At 43.4% G+C, this 24,533-nt stretch overlaps 1 protein-coding gene across 2 annotated transcripts in view; it reads right to left on the reverse strand.

The window, feature by feature from the left end:
- Positions 1-410: 410 nt before the first annotated feature.
- col11a2 (collagen, type XI, alpha 2) overlaps positions 411-24,533 on the reverse strand; it is a 29,459-nt gene continuing 5,336 nt past the window's right edge. Inside the window, exons 5-63 of one of the 2 annotated variants that reach the window (XM_053447294.1) lie at positions 21,954-23,138; positions 18,953-19,168; positions 17,882-17,935; positions 17,663-17,704; positions 17,380-17,442; positions 17,163-17,237; positions 16,885-16,971; positions 16,472-16,528; positions 16,229-16,282; positions 15,979-16,032; positions 15,794-15,847; positions 15,509-15,562; positions 15,282-15,335; positions 15,119-15,163; positions 14,932-14,985; positions 14,237-14,281; positions 14,045-14,098; positions 13,848-13,892; positions 13,535-13,588; positions 13,378-13,422; positions 13,109-13,162; positions 12,956-13,000; positions 12,722-12,775; positions 12,484-12,591; positions 11,961-12,014; positions 11,808-11,861; positions 11,653-11,697; positions 11,105-11,158; positions 10,901-10,945; positions 10,718-10,771; positions 10,534-10,587; positions 9,891-9,944; positions 9,492-9,689; positions 9,329-9,382; positions 8,830-8,937; positions 8,637-8,744; positions 8,452-8,505; positions 8,291-8,344; positions 8,067-8,174; positions 7,701-7,754; positions 7,538-7,591; positions 7,219-7,272; positions 7,069-7,122; positions 6,876-6,983; positions 6,694-6,747; positions 6,531-6,584; positions 6,395-6,448; positions 5,996-6,049; positions 5,406-5,513; positions 5,203-5,256; positions 4,881-5,042; positions 4,723-4,776; positions 4,548-4,583; positions 4,404-4,457; positions 4,018-4,303; positions 3,724-3,836; positions 3,456-3,524; positions 3,120-3,356; positions 411-2,901 (exon numbers count right to left, since the gene is read on the reverse strand). In XM_053447294.1, coding sequence (XP_053303269.1) covers positions 2,755-2,901; positions 3,120-3,356; positions 3,456-3,524; positions 3,724-3,836; positions 4,018-4,303; positions 4,404-4,457; positions 4,548-4,583; positions 4,723-4,776; positions 4,881-5,042; positions 5,203-5,256; positions 5,406-5,513; positions 5,996-6,049; positions 6,395-6,448; positions 6,531-6,584; positions 6,694-6,747; positions 6,876-6,983; positions 7,069-7,122; positions 7,219-7,272; positions 7,538-7,591; positions 7,701-7,754; positions 8,067-8,174; positions 8,291-8,344; positions 8,452-8,505; positions 8,637-8,744; positions 8,830-8,937; positions 9,329-9,382; positions 9,492-9,689; positions 9,891-9,944; positions 10,534-10,587; positions 10,718-10,771; positions 10,901-10,945; positions 11,105-11,158; positions 11,653-11,697; positions 11,808-11,861; positions 11,961-12,014; positions 12,484-12,591; positions 12,722-12,775; positions 12,956-13,000; positions 13,109-13,162; positions 13,378-13,422; positions 13,535-13,588; positions 13,848-13,892; positions 14,045-14,098; positions 14,237-14,281; positions 14,932-14,985; positions 15,119-15,163; positions 15,282-15,335; positions 15,509-15,562; positions 15,794-15,847; positions 15,979-16,032; positions 16,229-16,282; positions 16,472-16,528; positions 16,885-16,971; positions 17,163-17,237; positions 17,380-17,442; positions 17,663-17,704; positions 17,882-17,935; positions 18,953-19,168; positions 21,954-23,138 — 5,610 coding nt within the window. In that variant the 3' untranslated portion in view covers positions 411-2,754. Of the gene's footprint in view, positions 2,902-3,119; positions 3,357-3,455; positions 3,525-3,723; positions 3,837-4,017; positions 4,304-4,403; positions 4,458-4,547; positions 4,584-4,722; positions 4,777-4,880; positions 5,043-5,202; positions 5,257-5,405; positions 5,514-5,995; positions 6,050-6,394; positions 6,449-6,530; positions 6,585-6,693; positions 6,748-6,875; positions 6,984-7,068; positions 7,123-7,218; positions 7,273-7,537; positions 7,592-7,700; positions 7,755-8,066; positions 8,175-8,290; positions 8,345-8,451; positions 8,506-8,636; positions 8,745-8,829; positions 8,938-9,328; positions 9,383-9,491; positions 9,690-9,890; positions 9,945-10,533; positions 10,588-10,717; positions 10,772-10,900; positions 10,946-11,104; positions 11,159-11,652; positions 11,698-11,807; positions 11,862-11,960; positions 12,015-12,483; positions 12,592-12,721; positions 12,776-12,955; positions 13,001-13,108; positions 13,163-13,377; positions 13,423-13,534; positions 13,589-13,847; positions 13,893-14,044; positions 14,099-14,236; positions 14,282-14,931; positions 14,986-15,118; positions 15,164-15,281; positions 15,336-15,508; positions 15,563-15,793; positions 15,848-15,978; positions 16,033-16,228; positions 16,283-16,471; positions 16,529-16,884; positions 16,972-17,162; positions 17,238-17,379; positions 17,443-17,662; positions 17,705-17,881; positions 17,936-18,952; positions 19,169-20,603; positions 21,705-21,953; positions 23,139-24,533 lie in introns of those variants that run through there. The other variant, XM_053447295.1, reaches the window with a different exon arrangement.

Consider the following 24,533-nt stretch of genomic DNA (forward strand, 5'->3'; position numbering starts at 1 on the left):
GATTCAATGAAAACGGTGCAAATAAAAATAAAAGTTGTAAATCTGCAAATGTAAAAGAATTTTTTTGGTGTTGAGTTACGGCTGCAAACTATCAAGTGGATAAAATAAATAATACTTAAAAACATTTTAGATAAAATCGTCTAAAATTACCTCAAAGATTTGATTTGTGAGCATCTCTACAGTGACACAGCTGGAAGCTAACATGCTAACCACACGCTAACAGTGTCTTTTATAAGTTTGGCACAAAAAGTTTTTATAATAGAAGAACAACAGAAAGATTAATAGCTGACGATTAAACAATTATATTAAATCCTGGCTCCACATCCTATCCAGATGAGAAACAGCGCAGCCCTGTGGCCATCTGCGGTAAGACAACGTTCTGACGAGAAGAAAAACAAGAGTCAAACAGCTCTTTTTAAAAAGATTATATATTACAGAAACAGGAATTTTGAAAAAAAATTACTTACACACATTTCAAAATAATACTTTTTTCCCTTTTCAGCACCATTTTCATTTAATGTTGTTTGTCCTCAACACAATAAAAACAAAAAAGAGTCGAGGTCGTTCTCTCCGAAGAATCTTGAGGACAGATTTATTTTTTTTTAAGCTTTGGCCAACCCGCCCCATTTCCCTTATACTTCAAAAAACAAACACATTAAAAAAACAAATAAACCCAGACCCTTAGTATGACATCGCCCCTCAGCCACTTTATTCTTACAAACAATAATCTGATTCAGGTTTAATCCCGTGGTGCTGACAGAGTTGCCCCCCCCCCCCCCCTCTCACAACCTTTCTCCTTCTCGCTGTGGTCTCACACAGAAACTTTAGGATCAATTAATTAATTAAGGACTAATCAAAATGTATCTGCCTATTAAAGCTCGGCGAAGCAAGAACCTGAGCCCGAAACCAAAAAACAAACACAGGTCAAGTAGCAACGACAAGGAAGTGTGACAGAACTGGAGAGTCACCATTTAATCATTACAGTGGAAGCAAAATTGAACAGCACAGTACAGTTGATGAAAACACTAAAAAAAGGGATATTACAATAAAATATGGCCACAGATTGTTTGGTTGTACACAAGGAGTTTGGACAGGGCGAGAACAGAAGCACCGTGACTCCGGCTGGCAGCGAGGTGGACGCGCCACTTGACCTTCAAGCGTCAGCTACAGGAAATAAATACAAATGAAATATCCCAGATTTGACTGGAATATCTGGAGGTTCTTGTTTCTTTTTTAAATCTCAAAGCACCCTGTTTGGTTTAAATAAATACAATAGAATATCACTATTTCTGTACAAATGGAATGTAATGCACATTTTCCCCAGTAAGAAGCTTCATGAAATCTTAAAAGAGACTAAAGACGATGGAGGACTCGTAGTGAATTCTCAAACGTTGGTATAATTAGCTCCTCGCCACACAGTTTCTTTCAGTAAAGCTTGTATTTTATTCACTGCTGCAGGTAAATAAAAGAGAGAAGGAGGGAACGTTCAAATCCCGGTGACAGGTTTAAACCCTGATGATGTTCTGTGCTGCAAAAGTGAGAAAATGTCCTTGGATGTTAAAACAATCATCAAAGTGTCCAGACGGTGAAGAATCAGCCCATTGAAGAAGACAACACTAACAGGCAAGTACAACAGCGTCAAGTTTATAAAAACAATGGCTTTTTAATTCACTGATCTTCATGTATCCACACATCTGAACACGGATGTAAACAAATTCAGTTTCTGCTGCTCTCAGGGCCGAGGACAGAGCGTCCAGTTAATTCAGTTGACCTCACTGCATCACACCAGAAAGATTCCTCTTCACTCTAATCATCTGTGAATCACATTTCTAATCAATGAGTAGAAAACAGCAACAGATTCTCTCGGTGGCAGTTCAAACAAAAACAGAAGCTGCTGGTTCCCTCTTTTCACACTGGGTGGAAACTGGTGGAGATAATTCTTTGGTTCATTTTGTCGTGAAAGCGTAAAAGCTGAGAGTCACAATGTGAGCAACGTGATTGACAGGTCACTGCAGGACGGGACGACCGGAGACGTTAGAGGTGGAACCGGCCGCCATTGTCCCGTCAGAGGGTTTCAGGTCTGACGCCTGGTTCACGGGCAGAAGGTTCCGGTTTGCAAAGGCAAAGAAGTTGATTTAGAAATAATCAACAAAACCAGGAACCAGGAACCGAAGAGAGCGACCGTCAAACACGCTGCTCGCAGGGTGCATGTGTTTGTACAAAAATCTAAATGATGTCTAAACGTGACCCTTTCTGTGGCGGGGGGAGGAAGAGGGGGGAGGTAGAGCAGGTGAGGTGAGTGGGGGGGGCGAAAAAAAAAGAGAGAGAGACAGCGGGAAGGAGAGAGATGAGTGAGAGGGCGATCGGAGGCAAGTTGCCGACAGGCCTCGTGCCGGCCCCCGGCTGCTGGGAAAGAAAACACTGTTTTACTCTCTCCGGGTTTTTCTTCCTTTCTCGCGGACGTGAGGATGATCTCCTCTTCACAAGTGTTTTATTTGATTTCTCTCCTCTTTACTTTTTACTTTGACGTCCATTACTCGTTGGAAGGATGTTGCTTTCCCCAGGCACGTACGTGAGTGTGTCTCACAACAGCATCTGTGTGTGTGTGTGTGTCTGTGTGTTTGTGTGTGTTTCATATCATTTACAAGTTAATTTACAAATTACTGGGCGTGTGTGTTTTTATATATAACTGTGTCTCTAAGTGCATGTGTGTGTGCGTCTGCATGGTGTGTTTGTGTGTGTGTATGTGTGTTTTTAGCCTTGGAAACAAACAGGTCCCACTTCAAATCCAAACTGCTGGTTGCTCTCCCCAAAGTCCGACACCTTGATGTCCAGCAGGGGGAGATGCTCCACCTGTGGTGTGTTGACCTCCAGGACTGTCCTGTCAAAGCCCTTACGATACTGCAGGGGGCGACACAGAGACGAGACACACGTCAGAATCAGAATGTGAACAAAGGATTTTACTTTTACTTTTTGGTTTGGTTCATGTCACATGAAGGAGGCTCAGTTAAAGACCTATACTGCAGCCAGCCACCAGGGGGCGAGGTAGAGGTTTTGGCTTCACTTTGAGTGTGTGAGTGTGTGTGTGTGTGTGTGTGTTTGTGTGTGTGTGAACTCACAGAACAGCCGTCGATCAAGGCTTTGATGTAGGGGTTGGTCTCGTAGCTCAGCTCCTCCTCGTTGGCGCCCTTCAGGTGCAGCGCCCGGTCGTAGTTGTTGTTGGCGCTCTGGTCGGCCCAGGCCACGGAGCGGTGGCAGTGGTAGGTGACGTTCTGACGGGCCTGGACGCTCAGGAGACGCAGGAAGCCCAGCTGGACCACACCCACGCCCTCACCGTTAGAGTCCACGTAGGAGAACTACGAGCACGAGGAGGAAGAATATGCAGAATTAACATAAAGTGAGAAAATATTAAATCTAATGGAATAAAATTAAAAACAAAGTGTCGGGGCTCTAACCTTAGTACCAGTGGAGAACTGACTGTACCAGGATCCTGGAGTCTCCTTGTCCCAGGAGCTCATCTTTACCTGCAAACACAAATGTCAAAGTCACATGGGTTTAGTTTGATATGTGGATTTTTGCACCAATAACTAAAAACAACTTGTTTGAGAAAAAAAGGACATTTTATAGAAGCACGGATCATTTTCTGAACCAACGTCTCATCAGGTTATGATCTCAGCCAAGGAGGATATGTTTACACCCCTGGTGGAGGGATGTTGGACTGACCGTGTTGATGGTCCTGCTGGGATACAGACACGTCTCTGCTCCGTTGGTGAAATTACAGAAGACCTTGAAGGAGTCTCTGGAGCAGCCCTGGTTGGGGTCGATCCAGTATTCTCCTGCAGAGGGAGACAGAGACAAAGCAAGGTGGGAACATTAGGTTTTATTGAAATTTAAATTCCCCTTTTTATGTATTAGTTCTTGCAGTTATGTTCTTGGTTGTTATCTGTAATTTGCATTGATCAATGAAGGGATCAGCCTCATCTTCATGACGGTAAGATTCTGGGTTGAGTCCGTTACCGTCTTTGAGGTCTGGCTGGCTGAGGTGCAGGTCCTGGCAGGTGCGGGCGGGGCTGTCCTGGGTGCCCAGAGGGAAACGCATGGTCTCGATCTCCTGGCGAAGTGAGTTGAGCGAGCCGAAGATCTCCTCCATGCCTTCACTGCCCATCAGGAACTCAGTGCCAGCGGCGTCAGAGGCAGGCATGTCGGGGTCGGACTCGGGCAGCAGCTGGCTGGCGTCGATGGAGCGCTTGGACTTGGGACTCCTCTGGATGGGCAGCGGCTGAATGACCTCGCCTGGTGGGCCCTGGCAAGCAAGTTCACAATGACATCATCAATGAGTTGCAAGAGTGAGCGAGGAGGAATTCAAATGATTAATCCTGACATTTTCATAAAGAATCACTCACAGGAGATCCAGTAGGTCCCTGAACACCCTTTTCTCCCTTTGGACCAGCTCCTCCCTGGAAGAAAAGCATTGTAGCATTAAATCAAAGTCAATGGATTATTCAGGAACAATGTCAATCACATTGTGTCTTTTAAAATATACTCACAGAAGAACCCTTAGCTCCCTTGATACCTTGAGGACCCTGGAAAAGATACGAGTCTTTAGTTGTATTTCAATCATCCTCCATTGTTTTACCATTTTATATATTTAGTATAAAGCTGAAAAACATGATGGAATCCAGAGGAAGAGGGAAGTGGGGCAGTGTATTGAAGTGCACTCACAGGCAGACCAGGAGGACCAGCAGGGCCGAGGGGTCCGGAGCCGCCGGACATTCCCTAGAACAACATATGAGACATGACATGAAGATAAACATGAATCTCTACATGAATGTGACTGACAGCTGACGAGTCTGACATGTGACACAGGCTGCAGGACTCACAGTCTCTCCCTTGGTTCCGGAGGATCCCTGAGGCCCGGAATGACCTCGGTCTCCCTTCTCTCCCTGCTCGCCTGGGGGTCCGATGAGGCCGATGAGACCTGGGTGTCCCTTCTCTCCCTTTCCACCGGGCTCTCCACGCAGACCTGGCAAACCAGGAGGTCCCTGCAGGAGGAAGATGAGAAGAGAAGGGAGAGAAGAAGAAGATGTGAACATGTGGAGAGAGATGGTGGAGGACAGGTGGAGGATTGAAGAATAAAGGAGCCGGAAGAATCAGCTGCTGAGTAAAAGAATAAATGAAAACTAAAAGGTGATGTTATCTCACCAGGGGTCCAGATGGACCTTTCTGTCCAGCAAGTCCTGGAGATCCTTGCTCTCCCTGAAACACAGATTCATCAATGACACCATCAAAAACAACTCGAACACACAAGCTGAATATTGTATTATTTATCCGATGCTTTTGATGCTGTTGATGTGTTTAATTATGTCTATAACGGCACCATGAAATGAAATGTATTATTATTTTACCACTGATCCTGGGAGTCCTCGGAGACCTTCTGTTCCAGGTTTTCCTGCCGGCCCCTGGGGGCCAACGGGGCCGGTTTTCCCTGGTGGGCCAACAGCACCTGAGTCTCCCTGTGAAGGACGAGGAGGAGAAACAGGATTCAAATGTTTGTGAAGATTTATGTTACGTGACAGAGATAACTATCACAGTCCTAAAGTTTCTTTCACTTCCTCATGAATAGAACATGAACATTATCTCTCAGATTACAGAGACAGTATCAAAGTGTTTCAACAGACAAGCCGAGTGCTTGTGGACGACCATGTGCCAGTTGCATGTTGTTCTTGTTTGTATTTTTATTACTGCATATTAATGTCTGTAGCATTGAGAAAGAACTACAACACATTACTATCCGCCACAATAGTGTTAAATGAATATTGAATGAATACCAACCTAAATGTGTTCAAGACCTATAATTTGACATATTCAGGACTTTTCAAGGCCTAAAATTCAGATTATTACATTTTTAGATTCCTTAAGACCCCACAGACATCATGAAGTATTGGTTGAACTGTCTGCTTTGAGTTTAGAAACACAGGAAGCTTAAAACACTCACCTTGGTTCCCTTCTCTCCCTGACGTCCCTCTGGTCCTCTCGTTCCAGCAGGACCCTGTGAAGTGAAGTGAGAAGGATCACTACAAGGTCAGAGCATTATGTCGGCACAACAAATATCCAAAACAGGGAATCCAAACTCAAAACAACGTCACTGGCTGCACTTCTGATTAACTACCTCCTGAATAGCTGCTACACTGATGATGCAAAAACGTTTTTTTGTCAAATAAAACATTTCCTCTCATTTCACCCACCAGAGTAAAAACAGAACAGGTTTTACGCTGCAACATTCAGCTGATTTGATCTATTACACTGCAGAGAAGAAGCTAAATCGCAGGATGCATTTTGACGGCCGATGTGACTTATATGTGGAAGTAGTGCCACATGAGGACGGTGACCTTACCCTCTTTCCTAATGGGCCAGTAGATCCGTTCTCACCAGGAGGTCCAGGGGAGCCCTGCAGTAAGAGGCAGAGAGAATGAATCAGGTTGTTTTTAATACTTCATTCAAATACCTGCATCACTGCGTCTTTGACTTACAGATTCTCCAGCTTCGCCATCTTCTCCTCTCTCTCCCTTGGCGCCATCTTGACCCTGAAGTAAATCAGAGCAGAGTTTAGATTTTAGAGACGACATGTGCAGCCACAGAAAACATGACTTAAATATGATGCTGACATTAATTATAAAAAAAACCAATACTCACTCTGGGTCCCAGCTCACCAGGTGGTCCGGGATCTCCAGGGAATCCAACAGGACCCTGAGGTTAGAGAGAAAGAGGACATTTAAAGAGGAATTCACATGTTGGTTCTGCAGAGAAATCATCGATCTGTGAACCGATGTCACTGTGTGTGTTTGTTGGTGCTCGTCTCTCTGTGGGTGTCTTACCGGGTTGCCTTTGGGTCCGTCGTCTCCAGGTCGTCCTCGTCCTCCAGCAGGTCCAGCAGTTCCAGATTGTCCAGCCTCTCCCTTCTCTCCGCGCTCTCCACGAGGACCCTGCGGCAGGAGGACATGTTATTAACGGATGCTCCTGAAGGTCAGTGAAGGTTCAGACTCCTGATCTAAAGACACACACACTCACCTTCTTTCCAGGTTCTCCGCCAATTCCAGGTGGTCCAGACTCACCAGACTCTCCCTGCAGGACAAACAGAGCTTCTATTAGTTCACGAGACAAGTTGATTGAATTCAGTTCTTTTATTTCCATGCTGAAATATCAATTTAATCTCCGAACCTTCTCTCCAATGGCTCCAGGGTTACCCAAACCACCAGGTGGACCTTGAGGACCCTGAAAAACACAAAGACATTTCAAACCCAAAACAATTTGGTCATTTCTGTCAAAACGGTTGTTATCACCCAAAAAAGAGCTATTTTACTTTTTGACTTATGTAGTCTACAAGTCTACCTGCATACATTCTACTTGATTCAATCTCAAAAAGAAACCACAGCGATGTTGTGGGATTTTGAGTTTCTCTCTTCTAGTCTCATTTAAAACGTTACCACTCACAGTCGATGCTGCATCATTGCACTAACAGTTCTACAGAAACACTCACATCAGCACCGCTGGGTCCAGCAGGGCCGCGGGGTCCTGGAGGGCCTGGAGGACCCTGGAAAAACAAACAGGTTTGTCCTTGTATCATCATTTATGAATTTTACCAGTGTAAAAATTAATCAATGAACTGGGCATCATGGTAACAATATATTTCTGAAACTCACCAGAGGTCCAACGTCTCCCGTCTCTCCCTTCTCACCTGATGGTCCCGGCAATCCCTGCAGTTACACAAAGAAGCAGTTTGATTTAGCAACTTAGCACAGGAGCTCAAAAACGTCATGTAAATACTCAATAATAATAATGATAAGAATAAACTTTATTTTTATGGCACACGTCATTCAGAAGTGTTTCACATAAAAGCAGCATTAAAATGAAAATGAAATATAAAAAGCAGGTAAAGAGCATATTAAAAAGCTGTATGTTGATTAAACAGAATCAAGAAACTAAACAACCATGAAGTCAAAACACGGCAGGAGAAGTCTGGTGGTAAGAAAATGATGTGTGTAATAATTTAATAGTGATATTTTTACCTGCAGTCCGATGGGTCCTGGGGCTCCTGGGAATCCTCTGGATCCTTCGTCACCTTTGGCTCCAAAAGGCCCCTGCTGGCCCCTGGGTCCCAGCTCTCCATCAGCTCCCTGCAGCACAGAGACACAAACACAAAGAAAGACATGGTGATGTTAAGTTTGTGCCCGTACACAACCAGAAACAAACAACTGGTGCTGCAAACTGTCTGTCAGAGAGTTGAACTTACAGCAGGACCAGGCTGACCGACCGGACCCATCGGCCCAGGGGGACCAGGAGGACCCTGCCAAAAGAAAGAAAAATGTGAGCAAACCAGCAACTTCATTCACAAATTTAACTCTGATTATCTCCATTGGAAATACGTCCGACAGTTTGATTATCGTTACTCACGTGTTCTCCCTTTCCTCCCTTGGCGCCCTTCTGACCATGCTCTCCAACCTCACCCTGAAATGACAAGGAAACATGCAGGTCACTGCAGAGTTTGAAACAAAGCGCTGATACTGACAGGGTGAGCCCCACCGGACGATTTGAAAAGGACGCTTTGAAAGGGATGGCTGCTTCTTCGAGTTACTGACCTTGTCTCCGTCCTCTCCGGGTACTCCAGGTGTTCCGGCGGGGCCAGGCAGACCCACGGGCCCCTGCACTCCGTCACGACCTGCCGATCCAATAGGTCCTTTCTCGCCCTTAACAGGAGAAAGAGCAGAATTAAGAGTTGATTTTTTTTTCTTAAGCTGGATGGAGAAAGGGAAACATCTCCAGAGTACTCACAGGAACTCCCTTCTCTCCGGCGGGTCCAGGTGGCCCCTGAGGGCCTGGTCTGCCAGGAGGTCCTACAGGTCCAGCAGTACCAGCTTGTCCCCTCTCACCAGGAGACCCCTGCACAGGTACAGCATCATGAAGACAGAGGTTGTTAATGATTCTTATTACAGAAGTACAGAGTCAAACTGTTACTGTGAAATGATTTGATCATGAAATATTCAAACATTTAAAAAAATTGAGATTTTTTTAGGCAGAAACAAACACAAATGTTGATGCGGATCCGAGTCGGATATAACTACTTGTGTGTCTGTGTCTTGAGATTTTTATGTTTTCACCCCAGTGTGTTTGTTACGATTACACAAAAACTACAGAACAGATTTCAGCGAAACGAGGATGTGACATGGGCCAAGAAAGAACTTTGTAAAAGCAGATCTGGGAATCACGTCAGAACTCTACTGAGCGATGTTCTAATTTTGAGAATGAATCGTTCATTGGGTTTGAGACGTACAGCAGGTCCAGGAGGTCCGGCAGGTCCTTCACTTCCCTTCAGTCCTCCACCTCCCTGCAAAAAAAGACCAAAAGGTTTCAGACAAAAGTCAAATTATTGATCTTATCTAAAGTATCAGCCTGATAATTTAGGCCGTGTTTACTTTTGTTTAGGTCATACTCACAGGGGTTCCAGGCAGTCCTCTCTCACCGGGGAAGCCTCTCAGTCCTGAGGGCCCATCTTTTCCGGGGCCTCCTGGGGGTCCAGAGTCTCCCTTGGTGCCCTCCTTTCCTGAGGGACCAGAAAGTCCCTGCTCTCCAGGTGGACCTGAGGGTCCGGGGTGGCCGCGCTCGCCCATGGGGCCGGTCTCTCCTGATGGACCCTGGGAGGACGGAGAAACAGATGGAGATGGAGAGAAGGAGAAAGAGAGGAGAAGAGGATGTTGGCAGAGGAAAGAGGAAACAAAGAGAATTGATGTGTAAAGAAAAAGAAAAAACAAAAAGAGGAACAGGTTGTGGTGTTGTGTTGAAAATCAGCTGATTTGTCGTATTACAAACTTGTGAACTGGGTTCATGGAACTCACCTGAGGTCCAACGACTCCAGGAGGCCCAGGTGGACCCATCTTACCTTGGAAACCCTGCAGGAGATAAACTCAGTTAACTGATAATCGGTCCGACTCATGAGATAAAGAGAAAGAAATGTGAATAATGTGTGTTGTTGCTGACTCATATTTCCTCCTCACATGATCATGAAAGTTTTTAGAGATTACTGTGACCGTGAAGTCATTGCTCGGATTAGATATAAGGAAAATGTGTCAGGTGCATATTTATTTCCCCCTGATTTCTCTTAAAACCAACCGGCCTCATTTTCTTATCGAAATGTCTGCAAATGGAAGTAAAAAGTAAAACACAGGGACGAGAATTATCAGGTTACAGGTAGAGGAGCATAAAAATACATATATTTTTGTGTTTTTTGTGTTAAGAAATTGTAGAGGGAATACATGATGTCAACATTGGACAGATACCAGAAATCTATATTTTGGATTAGTTGTATATAGACATATCCTTCTGCCTTGTACACCTTATGGGATCCTTATTTATCTATACTATTATTTTTGCATCTGTTTAAAAGGAAAAATAAATTGTATAAATTGTTTGAACATGTGAATAATTGATCAATAAAAAACAATAAACCATAAATATTAAAAATAAAGATATTAAACGTACAACTTCTCCTCTCTGGCCAGGGTGTCCAGGCAGCCCATCCTTTCCTGGTGGTCCCTGTGAGGAAACATCAAATATCAACGATGATTTTCTCTACTCTAAGACAGTTCTCCCTATAAACACGAATGATTAACAGTCAAACGGATACAGTCAATAAAATATAACTGGAGTTAGAGGGTCTTCTTACGGGAGGTCCCTTTGGTCCGGGGAAACCGTTGGCTCCCTGGGGCCCGGGCAATCCCTGGTGAGACAACAACAAACGATATAATCACAACATGTAACGTCATCAAAAGTCTTATGAACATGTTATATATGATTACCACAACCCAAAACAGGAAATGATCTCAGGGAGTGAAAATGAAGAGCTTACCCTCTCTCCGAGAGGACCTGATGGGCCATCGCTTCCTGAGGTTCCCTTTGAAATAAAAAATTAACATGACATTTAATAAACAGAATGTGTAAATACTCAGTTCTGCATATAAATATATAAAGAATTATTTTCTAAAGATAATCATTTTCTGTGAAATTATTAGATTGTTTGAGTTAAATTTAAAAATGAAATGTGTGGACAAACCTTTGCTCCTGATTTCCCGGTGGAGCCCCTCGGCCCTCGCTGCCCTCTGGGGCCCTGATGGTCACAAGCAGAGAAAAGCCTTCGTCAGTCAGGATCAATTAAATGTGACGCTCTCTGTCACTGCAGTTTATTAGCTCATCAAGGACTGTAAATTAAATGGATGACACATCTCCATTTCCTCCTACTATCCAGAAATTAAGCCCAAATATCCCAGATAAGAACACTGATGACATCATTTGGAGCCTGTGCAGTAGAGATCAGTGTCTTCACCTGTTTCTGTCAAATAACTAATTATGAACTCAAACACTTGAAGCTACATCAGTGTGAGAAGAACGACTTAAAATAAAAGAAACCATCGAGGGTGAATTATATTTTTGTCTAGTCCATGTCCCAGATGCTTACATGGAGGAGGCAGGGTTTATGACCTGTCCTGTAGCGAACCACCAGGGGGCGATCAAAGCACTTTGCTTTTTCATACATGTTTTTCTACAGACTTTGAGTCACATAAAATCAGAGCAGAAACAAAATGTTCAAAGAGTGAAATTCACCGTTGGTCCTCTTTGTCCTCTTGGTCCTGCTTTGCCAGAAAGACCCTGAAAAACACAACAAGATTAATAACAGGCTCAACAGGCTCAAGACAGTGATACAGGCTCTGTATCACTGTGAGAACTTTTATAGTTTTAATCATAAACTGCCGACTCACCCTTGTTCCCTTCTCGCCGTTTGAACCAGGGAAACCTGGGAATCCGAGGGATCCCTAAACAGACAGAATCAACATCAGCACAGTTTTACACCACGACGAGGACGGAGATACAGTCAGTGAATAAACAAGACGGGGGGGGGGGATCCCTCTCACCTTAGGTCCTTGTCTTCCAGGATATCCAGGGAGACCAGGTACACCAAGTTTACCCTGGAGTCACATGATCACATCATTAATAACCTGAATCACACAGCTGCCTTTTTGTTTCAAGATTACTGATGTTTCCACAGAAGTTTGTATTAAGAACTGCAAATATTGATGATTATATTCTGTAATACGAGATGATATTTTATTACAATCACATTCAAATGCAATGAACTGAGTGTAAGGCAGCCGTGGACATTCTTCATTCAGATATACTTTTGGTACAATCTTAAAATCTGTTTCAGCAAATGTACAAACAACCACAAGAGGGCAGCACGATGACATTTCCTTGCCAAACGTATTAAAAACAGGCCTGCCCTTGATTTAAAGGAAATTCTAAATTTCTTAAGAAATTAGTGGATATCATCTTAATCTGCAGTTTAAACAGCAAACGACGCTGCTCAGAACATCGGGATCTGATCTCATGTTGCAAAGAGTCGTTCATGTCATCTCGTCCGTGCTCAACGTGTCGTACCTTCTCTCCAACAAGTCCAAGTGGTCCGAGCTCACCAGGGGGTCCGACGCGACCCTTCGGCCCCTCTGGACCGTCCTCTCCTCTGGGTCCTGGTACTCCGAGCTCTCCCTGTCAGCGGCACACAGAACAAAAGCTCAGCCGTCAGAAACAATCGACACAACATAGCAAGAGTAATATGTAAAGATCAATTCATCATTACATGAACGAACCAATGAACCAATCGGCTACTCCATCTTACCCTCTCTCCCTTTGCGCCGAAATCTCCTTTAACTCCAGGGAAACCATCTTCTCCCTAGAAACACAAATAACCATAACAAAAAAATATTTAAACATGCAGCAAAAGAAAATATGAACCTTGTTATTGAAAGGAACATTTGTCTGCTGTGCATCAATCGTCATTGAAGGGACTTTATTTCTAAAGTGTGTTTTTTTGTTAATTTATATTTTTTCATTTTTGAAATGCATCACTTACCTTCTCTCCCTTGTGTCCCTTCAGGCCACGGATTCCCTGTCCTCCCTGCAATCAAAGGATTAAATAATCAGGACAATGATTCTCCAAAGAAACAAGTCTTGTGTTTGCGAGGTCATTTTGTATTCGCTCTCTGTAAAGATGAACTGCACCAACCTTGACGCCTCGAGGGCCAGGATAGCCGATACCACCCTGAGGACCGTTGGGACCCTGGAGAAGGTCAAAAGAAGACGGACCAGTTAACAACACAATAAATATTTCGCAAAATGGACACAACCCGATTTAAATAAAGTATGGATATGCATTTGAATCTATTTATTTCATTTTTAGTATCATTTTTTCCTGCTTAGAGTCAAATGTAATTGTTGAGTTGTGTTTGTCAAATGGAAGCGACGTGCTGTGATGGTGTTATGATTGACACCCACATGATTTCCTTTGGTGCCAGGAGGCCCCTCCTTCCCTGGGTGACCCTGAGAAGAGAGGACAGAAAGCTCAAGCTTCATAAAGATGTCCTGCGCTGGTGGATTCAACTTAATTCATAGATTTATATATATTTAAAAGACAAGGGAGAGACAAACGTACAGGAGGTCCATCAGCACCGGGCATTCCTGGCAGACCTGGTTTTCCTGTGGGACCCTGATGGACAGGAAGACAAGGTGAGTGACATCATTCAGTGGACAGAAGAAGCCATGAACGATATCTACTTCAAATGTCTTATATCTGGATAAAGTTTGATCGCTGATCAGAAATCTAAATGTATCTCAGAAAGCTCTACTCCACATCCAGACGGTGGCTTCGACAAGCACCAACAACACATGGACAATAATGTCTCTCATCCACGGAGCATGTTCACATCAACTTCCTGTATCTTTTCAGGACAGAACGAGTTTCTTACTTTCTCTCCTGGAGGTCCGAGGGCTCCCTGAGGTCCTGCCATTCCCTGCAGAAGAAAAAATAATTAATTAAACATCAAAATCCACATGTTTAATATGAGAGTTTCCTTTGTGTAAGCACGTCTTGGCTCTTTGTCACACAGCTTAGTGGTGAAAGAGTCACAAGTATTCGATAATGACGACCATTCCTCTGTCTCACCTGAGTTCCTGAGGTTCCCTGCTGACCTGGAGGTCCTGGTTCTCCTTGGGGACCCTGAAGATCACAGAGAAGGAGACATGAGGAAGAGAGAATCAGAGATTTGGTGTCATCACAGCAACTTATGCTACTATTTCTCGTCTGACTCAAAAGCTTAATCATAAGGTTGAATGTGTAACTAGAAGGGACACTGACCAAGTTTCCTTTGGGACCATAGGGCCCGTCGTTTCCACGCACACCCTGAGAGGAAGAGAGGACGAATAAAGACAACGTCAACAATGAGAAAACAAAAACACAAGGTTGAAAACCCTGATATCTAAATATGTGTCTTTAGATCTGCTCAAAGAGGAACCCTATTTATACGGATTCATGTCTGTGATGCATGTCACATATTTCATATTTTCTTTAATATATTGTACATTCATTTTTATACATTTGATTAATTTTATAGTTTTTTCCCCACTTTTTTCTCTTGTACATTAGAATTTGCTTTATTTTCTGCCTTTATTTTTCTACTTACTATCTTCCTAATGCACCAAACACCAGAGCAAATTCCTTGTAGGTTGAAAATCTACTTAGGACCAATTTGATTCAGATTTTGAAGGTTTACAAGTTTTGTGAAAGACAAACATTGAGAGACAAAAGAGCTCTACCACTCTACATGTAAATATGATGTGTATGTCAAATGGATCCTGTGGATTTGGCTGCCTGAGTCCTGGGTGATTCTTGGTGTTTTGAGGCGACTGTTGGAACGTTACATGATCATTTTTACATTTCTGGACATCCCCGTCTTTCAGTGTTGTTTCGGGAGGTGCTGTGGGTGATCAGCGGTTAAACAGCGCTGCCAAAACAACAGTGGAACAATGTAGTTTGAAAATTTGTGCACTCACAGGAGGTCCAGAGATTCCAGGAGGACCCTTGGGTCCGAGCAAACCACGAGGTCCCTACACACACACACACACACAAGGACGCGTTGGTGAAGAAACACACACATATTTCCCCAGAAGTCAAGATAACTCGCTTGGGAAAATAGACAATGAGGAGAAATTTAAAATCCGCTGTGATGGAAACACTCACTGGTTCACCTGGGAGACCACTGGGTCCGACTTCTCCGTCATCTCCCTTGAAACAACACAAACACACAACAGGTCAATGGAAAGATGCTGATTATAGAGAGACACCGAGTGACACACGGTGCCTCTGGAGTCAAGTCAGATTCTTTTCTCAGAACACATCATACCCTCTCTCCGTCCTCTCCTTGAGCTCCTGCGGGTCCCAGGGATCCGGTGTCACCCTGCGGAGATGAACGATTTGAGGAGTGAGGGATGAGAAAACTCTTCACCGCTGCTTACCAACAGGTTATTCAAGTATTCACTTTCTTATACATGTTCAAAGACAAGGTCGTTGACATGTTCTGAGCGGTCACACTGTCGTCTGAGTCTGTGGATGTGGCGCTGTGATGCTCACCCTGTGTCCTTTGTCACCGGGCAAACCAGGAAGACCATCGAAGCCACGGTCACCCTGAGAGAGACACACACACGTGAGGAATTATCATTGTAACGCAGGAGGTAGAAACACAGCTGATTGACAGTTGAAGCTGTGACTCTCAGTCAGTTCTTCTCACAGGAGATGGAATCAAGTTTGTATGAATTGACAGATTGAATTTTTCATGAATGGAGATCTGTCCCATGCAGGACTTTTTTGTCTGTTAATCTGGTGACGTCCGTTAGTGAAGGACACCAGACACGTTACCTTAGAACCAGACTCTCCGGGCATTCCTCTGGCACCATCGGCTCCAGCCCGGCCCTGTCAGGACACAAGCAGAGGAACGATATGATCACATGTTAAGGGTTTGCTCCTGAGTTAATGACTTCAAATTTATAATATCTACATTGAAAAAACGAAATAATAAAGAGACTGTTTTTTTTTATACTCACTCTTCTTCCTGATTTGCCTTGAGGACCCATCAAACCATTGGGTCCCCTGGGGCCCTGACAAATGAATCAGATAACTGTGATAAATGTCTTTCATATGATAATACTGTATATGTGTATATATAAGTTTACTAATAACATACACAATAGTGACATTTGAAAGAGAGGGTTAATAACACATGATTTGATTTAAAATAATGATTTGAATGCTTTTATTGTTGATGTGAGGTGACAGTTCAGGTTGAGTTTTTACCTGAGGACCAGGGTCCCCACCCTCTCCCTTCAGGCCAGGACTTCCAGGGTTCCCCTGAAACAGAAACCACCATCATCATCATCATCATCATCATCATCATCATCATCATCATCATCATCATCATCATCATCATCATCAAAACTCTTCATTCTTCAAAGGTGAATTCAAGAAAAAATATATTTATATGATTAAAATCCAAAACCATATGTCCAAGTGATTTGTCATATGTGACTGGTAACATACCAGGGGTCCGGAGCGTCCGGTGAATCCCATTGGTCCAGATGGTCCTTTCAGAGCCATCTGCAGACAACAACAAGTCACAATCAATGATCATAGAGGCTCATGGCTGCTTGAGGAAAATCTGTTTTCACACACGAGTTAAATAACAAAAGAGAACTTCAGCTCAAATTTTGGAAAATTCGCAAGAACACCATGTCAAGTCGGAACAACAACTCAAGTTATTGAGAACTTATTAACCAATTAACATCATTTTACAATCAGCTGTAAATAGTAGCTATTAATGTGAAGACTCATAAGCCCCTGACACAACTTTTCAGCCATGACAAACATTTTTAAGATTAACATGCACTTTTTAGAACATTTATCTGTCTGTGACACTTGATATCCACAGTGGAAATGTAAAAGGGACGACTGACCCTGGCCTGAGACAAGATGGCCGCTGCCTGAGCTTCCTGGGCGGAAACAGCGGGACCCTTATCTCCTCCACTCTGACCAAAACGGAACTGCACAGAGAAAAGGGAAAAAGTTAAAGTAAAGTTTGAATTTAATGTATTTTCAATAAAATCATCTAATGAACATTACCTCTACAAAGAGAAAAGACAGATTTGAAAATGTGGCGGCAGGTGGAGCTGTGGTTGGAGCCAGTGAGGCCAGTTTCCATGATTTAATAAAAAAAAATGTCAAGGTGACTCACAGGCAACATGACAGATGTTCCAGGAGGTCCAGGGACTCCGTCAGCTCCAGGCAGACCAGCTCTACCAGGAAGACCCTGAGGAGTGGAGAGAAGGGGCAGCAAGTTTGATGGGTGGTGGTGATGGGATGCAGCTCATTTTAAATTTTTTCAAAGTTCAATGACCAATTATGTCTCGGATTTGTCTGTGCACTGAATTTTCAGATGAAGAAACACTCACCCTCTCGCCAGGGTCGCCAAAAGAACCGGGAGGTCCAGAGGAGCCGGGGGGGCCGGTCGGACCCTGAAAGAGGAGGTGTTCAGTTTTCAACTCAGTGTCAGCGTGAATGTGGTTTCACAATATATCCTAAAATATATGTCAAAAAATCACACTCCAGAAATAATGTCAATCTTATGTTAAACTGTCAACAGGCAAATTACTCTTATTCTGTAAATAAGAACGAAGGCACTGACCTAAGAGAGATTGTATCTAATATAAAGGTATAAGTAAAAAAACAACTTACAGCAGGTCCCTCAGGTCCTGGAGGTCCTTCAATCAACATGCCCTGCAAAAATCAAAAAGTTACACATATAATGCAGGATCAACAAGTACAAACAAGTACACACGCTGCAGAACACATCCTTCTGGAGACACCTGCAGCTGACATATGATGGGGGGGGTTATCACATATCACAGAGTTTATCCTAAACTTTTAATGAACGTTTTTATTATTGTAACTTACAGGCTCTAAGACAGCGGGTTCTCCTTTCTCTCCTTTATAGCCTCTGACAGCAGCCTGAGGAAAACACACATGTAGCCAACAACACGGCACAGTCAGTACAGATAGTCACGCACATTGTAAAACTCAAACCACAATTACATTACACTCTATTACACCAGTGCAGAAAACAGAATGATAACCTGCTTCGTCCAAAAACCGATGCTTTAATGGTTCTCATTACTTGCAGATCATTGTCTGCGTGGATACAGAGAATCGTCCAGGCTTAGCAGCTCTACATGAAGCTATACACTGACATAAGTGGCATTCAGAACTAAAGATGCAACTAGCAGAGTGTTGCTGCACTTCATAATGCCTCTTTATGCAGTGTACATAACATTCAAGTTATCCTTTATGTTCATTAGGATCCCAAATAGCCGATACCGTGGTAAAAGCTATTCTTCCTTGGGTCCTGTAATAAAACCCTTTTCAACCAACATGTGAGGACTCGTTTTGGTCCTTAAAGTATTTATAATTAAATGTATTCAAATTCAAGATTCTCTGTGATTGGTTGAGTTTGCCAAGTATGTAACGGAATCTGTAAATAGACTTTACATGGTGACTGTTTTGAATCTAATAGCGTCACTTTGGGAGGAACAAGAAGTTGTTCACAGCTGATCATAGATTGTGAAACAAAATGGACCTAGACTCTAAGTGAAGCCAGTGCAGAGGTGCCTGAAAGCTGAGTTCTCTGGAATGACCAGCAGAGGGCGACTCCACTGGTAGTTTCTACAGAAGTCTATGAGAAAATGACTCTAATTGTTACTTGCTTTATAACATCAGTAAACATTTTCCTCAGGAGTTTATGTCTCAATCTCTAGTTTAAGTGGTAATTATGGTTATATTCTCCCTTCAGGTAGTCACCATGAATAAGAGGGTCAATATGTCTCAGCGATAAATAAATAACATATGGCTCCATAATGGCTTTTGAATGACGGCAAACTCAAACAAGCTATTTGACATTTTGGCAAAGATTGTGATTCAGAGTTGGTTGAAATGGATTATTTTTTTTGCCTCTGAAGCAAAACTACTTACGCCTCCCTCGTCTGTCACAGCGGACAGGGCGGGGCCCATGTTGGCATCGGCCTCTCCAGTCTCCACTAACGGCTCATTGTAGTCCCTGTAGGAATAGTCGTATTCCTTAAGGCCCACGTCCCCAGTCACATACTCCTCAGTGAAGACGTCTTCGCCCACACCGCCTGCCTTGGTGGCATCCACCTCCTCTTCCACCAACGTCGGCTCCACCTGGGGCTGGTTTGAGGTTTATGGAAAGCCGCGATGGGATAGGTGGAGGGGTTACGAGAGGATGAATCAAGAAGAAGAGGAATGGACAGTGGATGGAGGAGGGGGAGTTAAGAATGATGGGAAATGGTTAGTGCAGGGAAGAGAAATACAGGATCAGAGTGGAAGAGAGGGGCATATATAGAAAAACGTGAGTCTTACCTTCTGCAAATGAACAGTGACATAGGGACATTTAACAAATAGACATCGGACAGACTCTATCAGTCCGTCGTGCCGTAACTCCCATTTTCTCATCTGAATCCCGGATTAGCGTTTTCATCCTGCGATCTTACATCTTCTATTAAACGTCTTCTTTAGAGCTTATAATAGTTTGTGTTTCCATCAAAGTATATCATCATCAGCATGTGTGTGATCACCTGTCGCCGAATGATTTCTCTGATATTATAAAAGTTTGACTTAATGTTGTGCTTGTTCGACACAGATCTGATGTGAAACACTTTGTGAAAACAAGCTACTGCTACGAGCTAAGCTATGCAAAGCAAAACACTACGTTACAGACTATTTTACTTACCACTGCAAAATATACAAAAATGAATCCAGTGGAATTAAGCTGTGCAGTTATCTCATGTGAGATATGAATACAAAATATGAAAACGTGCCACAAATGATCGTGAATGATGAGTGTAGCTGTTACTAAGATATACCGATAACACATCTCTAAACACAACAGCAGCAAAAACATTCTTGGGAACTAAAACAGAATCATTAAAGTCAGCTAATATTGATAAAATGATAATAATGATGAAGACAATATTGGTTATTGTCAAAATTAGCAAACTGCAAGAAACAAATCAGAAACTTGTTCTGAGTTTCTCGAGGGTTAGGTTTCAAACGAGAATGCATTATATTCATCTGCCGTTGTTGCTTTGTTTATCAAACATTCCCACGTGAATCCCCTTTTCACAAGACTTTTGTTCTGACGACAAGATCTCACACGGATCCACCAGGAGTCTCGAGATGAGAACAAAACAGGCGTCTTGTTGTTAGGCAAAAGGGGCGTCACATAACAATGTTTGATGACGTGTCCAGATGAATGTGGTGCATTGTCCTTTGAGAGAGGTTTTCTCTTGTGTCTTGTCAAGTGGCGTTGGCGCCAACAAAACAGTGATGTGTGGTTAGAAGAGACGCAGGACTATGGTTAAACTACAAGGACTGGGCTCACCACCACACATGTGTGACACGTTGACTCCTTTAGGCGATGGAGGTCTCTTGCGTTGAGGTGATGGTTTATTTGTGATTTTGCCACGGGCTGCTAAATGTAAACTTCTGAGATTTGATGTGCAAATCAAGAAAGATGAGTTGTTTGAGCTACTTGTGTGTTCTGTATTTGGTTATGTTCTCTAGTCGCTCTTCTTTGACATGTCGTGTGTACTTTTCTTTTTACCTGCACAGGGGTCTCTTCATGTCCAGTCACCTCACCCTCTGGCTGTGGGACCATCTCCTCATAGTAATAATCAGTCTCTGTAGCGGTGTGGCCAGCCTCGGTATATTCAGTGTCTACATCCTGATTGGTCAAGGTGACAGGAAGTGGGGAGCAGGGAGGAAGTAAGCAGATTTGATTGGAAGAGCTTGGTTAGTTCAAAGTCTGCTTGATGGTAATGACGAGTTAAAAGATGAAAATGGAACACATCGTAAAATTGTGGTTCGCCAGACGCAAACAAATGTTCGCTGGCAACTCACATTTTCAAAGTTGTAAAGATCCATTTTTTAAAAAGAAATTTCAGCATCTCAGTGACTATAAATTTTTGCCATATGCAAGATTTAGGGAGTCGCTGAGATTGTGTTGCTGAGATTTCTTTTCATTGCATTGTTGAACCGTTTTGGCTTTTTAGGTGAGATTCATGAGGGGTGAAGTCAGCTCTTAGTGGAGGAAGGACTGAGAGCCTCTTTCCATCCCGTCAGGTGAAACCATCACAACGTGATGCTTTGGGATGTCTAGTTTCACCCAAGACCAGAAAACAGAGGAAACAACCCAAATCAGCAGCCTCACAAAACATGATTCAATAAAACATGTGAGCGGAAAGCAGATGTAAAACCTGCTTTTGTAGTTTCTGTGAGGCTGATTTATTCATATTAAGAAAGAAATATGACCAGAGACAGGGAGACAGGTGTCAGAGAGGAAACAGGTACTTCAAACAAAAACAGAAACACAAAGTTAGAGAATGACAGGGTGACAGAGGAGAGTCGTTGTGTTGCATGTGTGTAGAATGTGACAGTATGTGTGTTGTTTCAGGTTTAGTGTCTGTGCCATTGCAATCCATGCTCATTCGTTCGACTGGTTTTCCCCCGAAAAAGAAAGAGGGAGAGCGACGGAGTGTATTCAGGTTTCTGAGATCCAGCTTCAGCAGCTTGAAGGTGGGAGTATGAAGTGAAGTAAAGGACAGTCAAACTGTACAAGTAGCCATGCTTCATTGCGCACCGCTGTATGATATCATATGCAGCAGTCGGGCCGATCGTGAAGATCATATGATATATAAACAGAGGAGAAGTCGTCCAGCTCGGTATGAACCAGCTTCCACTCTGAAGACCAGATTGTCCACCATGAAGGATTCACAGCAAGATTCACATCATCATCCACCAACTGAGAGACCCTCACCCATCACATGGGGAAAAAATCTCACATGTGAATAAAGTTGCAGACCCTGGATGGTGGAAAGAGCTGGAAACCAGATGGGAGAGATGGGACATAACGGGTCTGGACAATCCGACCCAATCTTGAGCCCTCCTGTTGTACCTGTTGATAACCGTTGGTATTTTTCTTCGCTTGGACGACGGTTCCACTCTGCGCGGTCTTGCTGAAGGGTGGGAAGGGTTTGTGCAGGGATTTGACATTGATGTCCAACACCATCTTGGATCTCGTGGGTCTGGGGGGAGTGGGCCGGACCGGGGCTGGTGTCGTGGCCGCCTTCTTTGGGATGGAAACCTTCTCGACCACATTCTTCACGAATTTGCTCGTGCTTGCGGTTGACTTGACCAGAGGGACCTTGTTGACCGCAGTTTTAACTTTGGTGACCTCTTTGACCTCGGCCTTCACTTGGGTTTTGGCTGCTTGAGCCTTGGTCGCCACAGCCTTTGCCGCTTTTGTAGGTTCAGGTTTAGATGCCTTCGTGGGTTTAGGTGCTTTGGTGGCTTCGACTTTAGCAGCTGATTTAGTTGCACTGACCACAGTCTTCTCAATTTTTTCTACTTTAACAACTTTCTCAGTCTTTGCCTTTGTAGTGGTTTCAATTTTTGCCAGATTTACAGCACCGTTACTCACGACCTTCTTTTCTACCACAGTGATAACTTTTCCGTTAGCCTTCGCCTCGCCGTTGACTTTGTTCTCAGCTTTGCTTTTAACTTGGACTTTAACCTCTTTAACTTCAATGGTGGTTTTGCCATTTCCATTGACTTTTTTCTCCGCTGTGGCTTTGCCGTTGACCTTTGACACAACAGTAACTTTTCCATTTCCGTTGACTTTCTTTTCTGCAGATGTTTTTCCGTTACCATTGACTTTCTTCTCTGTTACAACCTTGCCATTTCCGTTGCCGTTCACCTTGGCCTGAGCTGTAGGTTTAGCTTCGGCGGCTACAGCTTTGCCGTTGCCATTAGCCTTTGCTACAGCTGGTTTTCCATTGCCATTGGCTTTGGCTGCACCATTGGCTTTCTTCTCAGCAGCTGCTTTACCGTTGCCGTTCTTAGCCGGAGCAGCCGTGGGCTTGGATTTAGCTGGTGCGGTTGGTTTGATCTTAGACAAGAGGATCTCTACTCCAGTGGGCTTTGCTTTGGTCGACTTAGCTGTGGCGGACTTGGGAGCTTTGGCGGGCATAGGTGGCTTAACCACGAGTTTGGATGATCCAGTCTTGACCGGCTTCGGGGAGGGTTTGGCTTTGACAGGGGTGGTTTTAGTGGGGGTTGCTTTTCCATTGGGCGCCTTCTTCTAATATCCGAGATTATTGTTTTGTTGACATGTTGTTTAGTATGTACAAGTGCATATTCACAAAGAGGGAGCGAGGGAGTGGAGGAGGACAGAGATACATGGAGGGGTTGGGAGGGGGTGAAAAGCACAAACAAGGGATGGACAGAAGGAGAGAGAAAGACAAGAGTGGATGTTTTGAGAAACAATGACATAAAGATGGCTAAGGCTTGGATGATTTACTGAGACTGTACAGGCATTACTGGATACAGCAGAGGACTATTACAAGTTTTAATAAATACAACTGAATAAGTACTAGTACAAGTAGAAATACAAATGAAATCTACACACATATATATCTAGCAAATCTTTGACCGAAGTTATTTGAATGGCTGGATTGCCAAAGGGATTTTTTGCTGATCTCTCCAGTAATGCCATTCCCAATGTTAAACGACAAAGCAGCATCTTTGTGCTAATAAGAACTGAGCCTGTGGTTTGGCGGAGGCACTGAGGGTGTGACTGGTCAGGTGAAGCTGGTGCTGAACTCACACACACTGCACACACACACACACACACACACTGCACACACACACACACACACACACACACACACACACACACAAAACATGACCTGCTGTCCTCAAACACACACACACACACACACACAAACACAGTTTATAATGCACTGAGCATTTCAAATGCAAGACAGACGAGCTCGCTGCTGATTAGCCGTGCAAATGAGCAGAACAGAGTCCAGGTTTTCATGCAAGTACAAGTTAGTCACATAAACAACAAAAAGAAAATGACTGTGCATGATTAATTATTACTTCTCGTGCTGCTACGATAAAAATACATGCAAAGTACCACTGTAAACAAATATCACCCATATTGTGTGAAGGGAAAACAGAGCATCACTGTGAATATGAACTCATCAAATATGCAATAAGAACAGGAACAGACTGAGAGGAGACGGTCATGTGGCATACGTGTGTGTCATGTATGATGTACAACCACAAACACATTTACCAACACATAAACATGTGCATTAATATTCCAGTGGGGAAACCGATGATTCAGACGTTCAGTAGGTACATGCAGTGACTTCCGGTCATGCAACTAACAAGACAACACAGACACATGCCCTGCTAAGAGAGAATTGCCAAAACGTCTGTAGTTTTTTTGTCTGTGAAACCAACTGAGTGGAGTTTGTCAAAACGACCATGCAATGAGTGCTAGAAAATTCAAACATTCCTATGAAATGTAAACATATAAATGAAAAGAAAATGTATGTGCAAAGACTATTAGACCAAGATGGCGTTAAGAAAAGGCTACTCTGCATTTTCATTTTTCATTTGTTTTTGATTCTCACTTGTATTTGCAAGAGATCAGTTAAGTAAGAGTCAATTCTAACTAACTAAA

Source organism: Pleuronectes platessa, chromosome 18 (genome assembly GCF_947347685.1).
Source record: "Pleuronectes platessa chromosome 18, fPlePla1.1, whole genome shotgun sequence".
Classification (NCBI taxonomy): Eukaryota; Metazoa; Chordata; class Actinopteri; order Pleuronectiformes; family Pleuronectidae; genus Pleuronectes; species Pleuronectes platessa.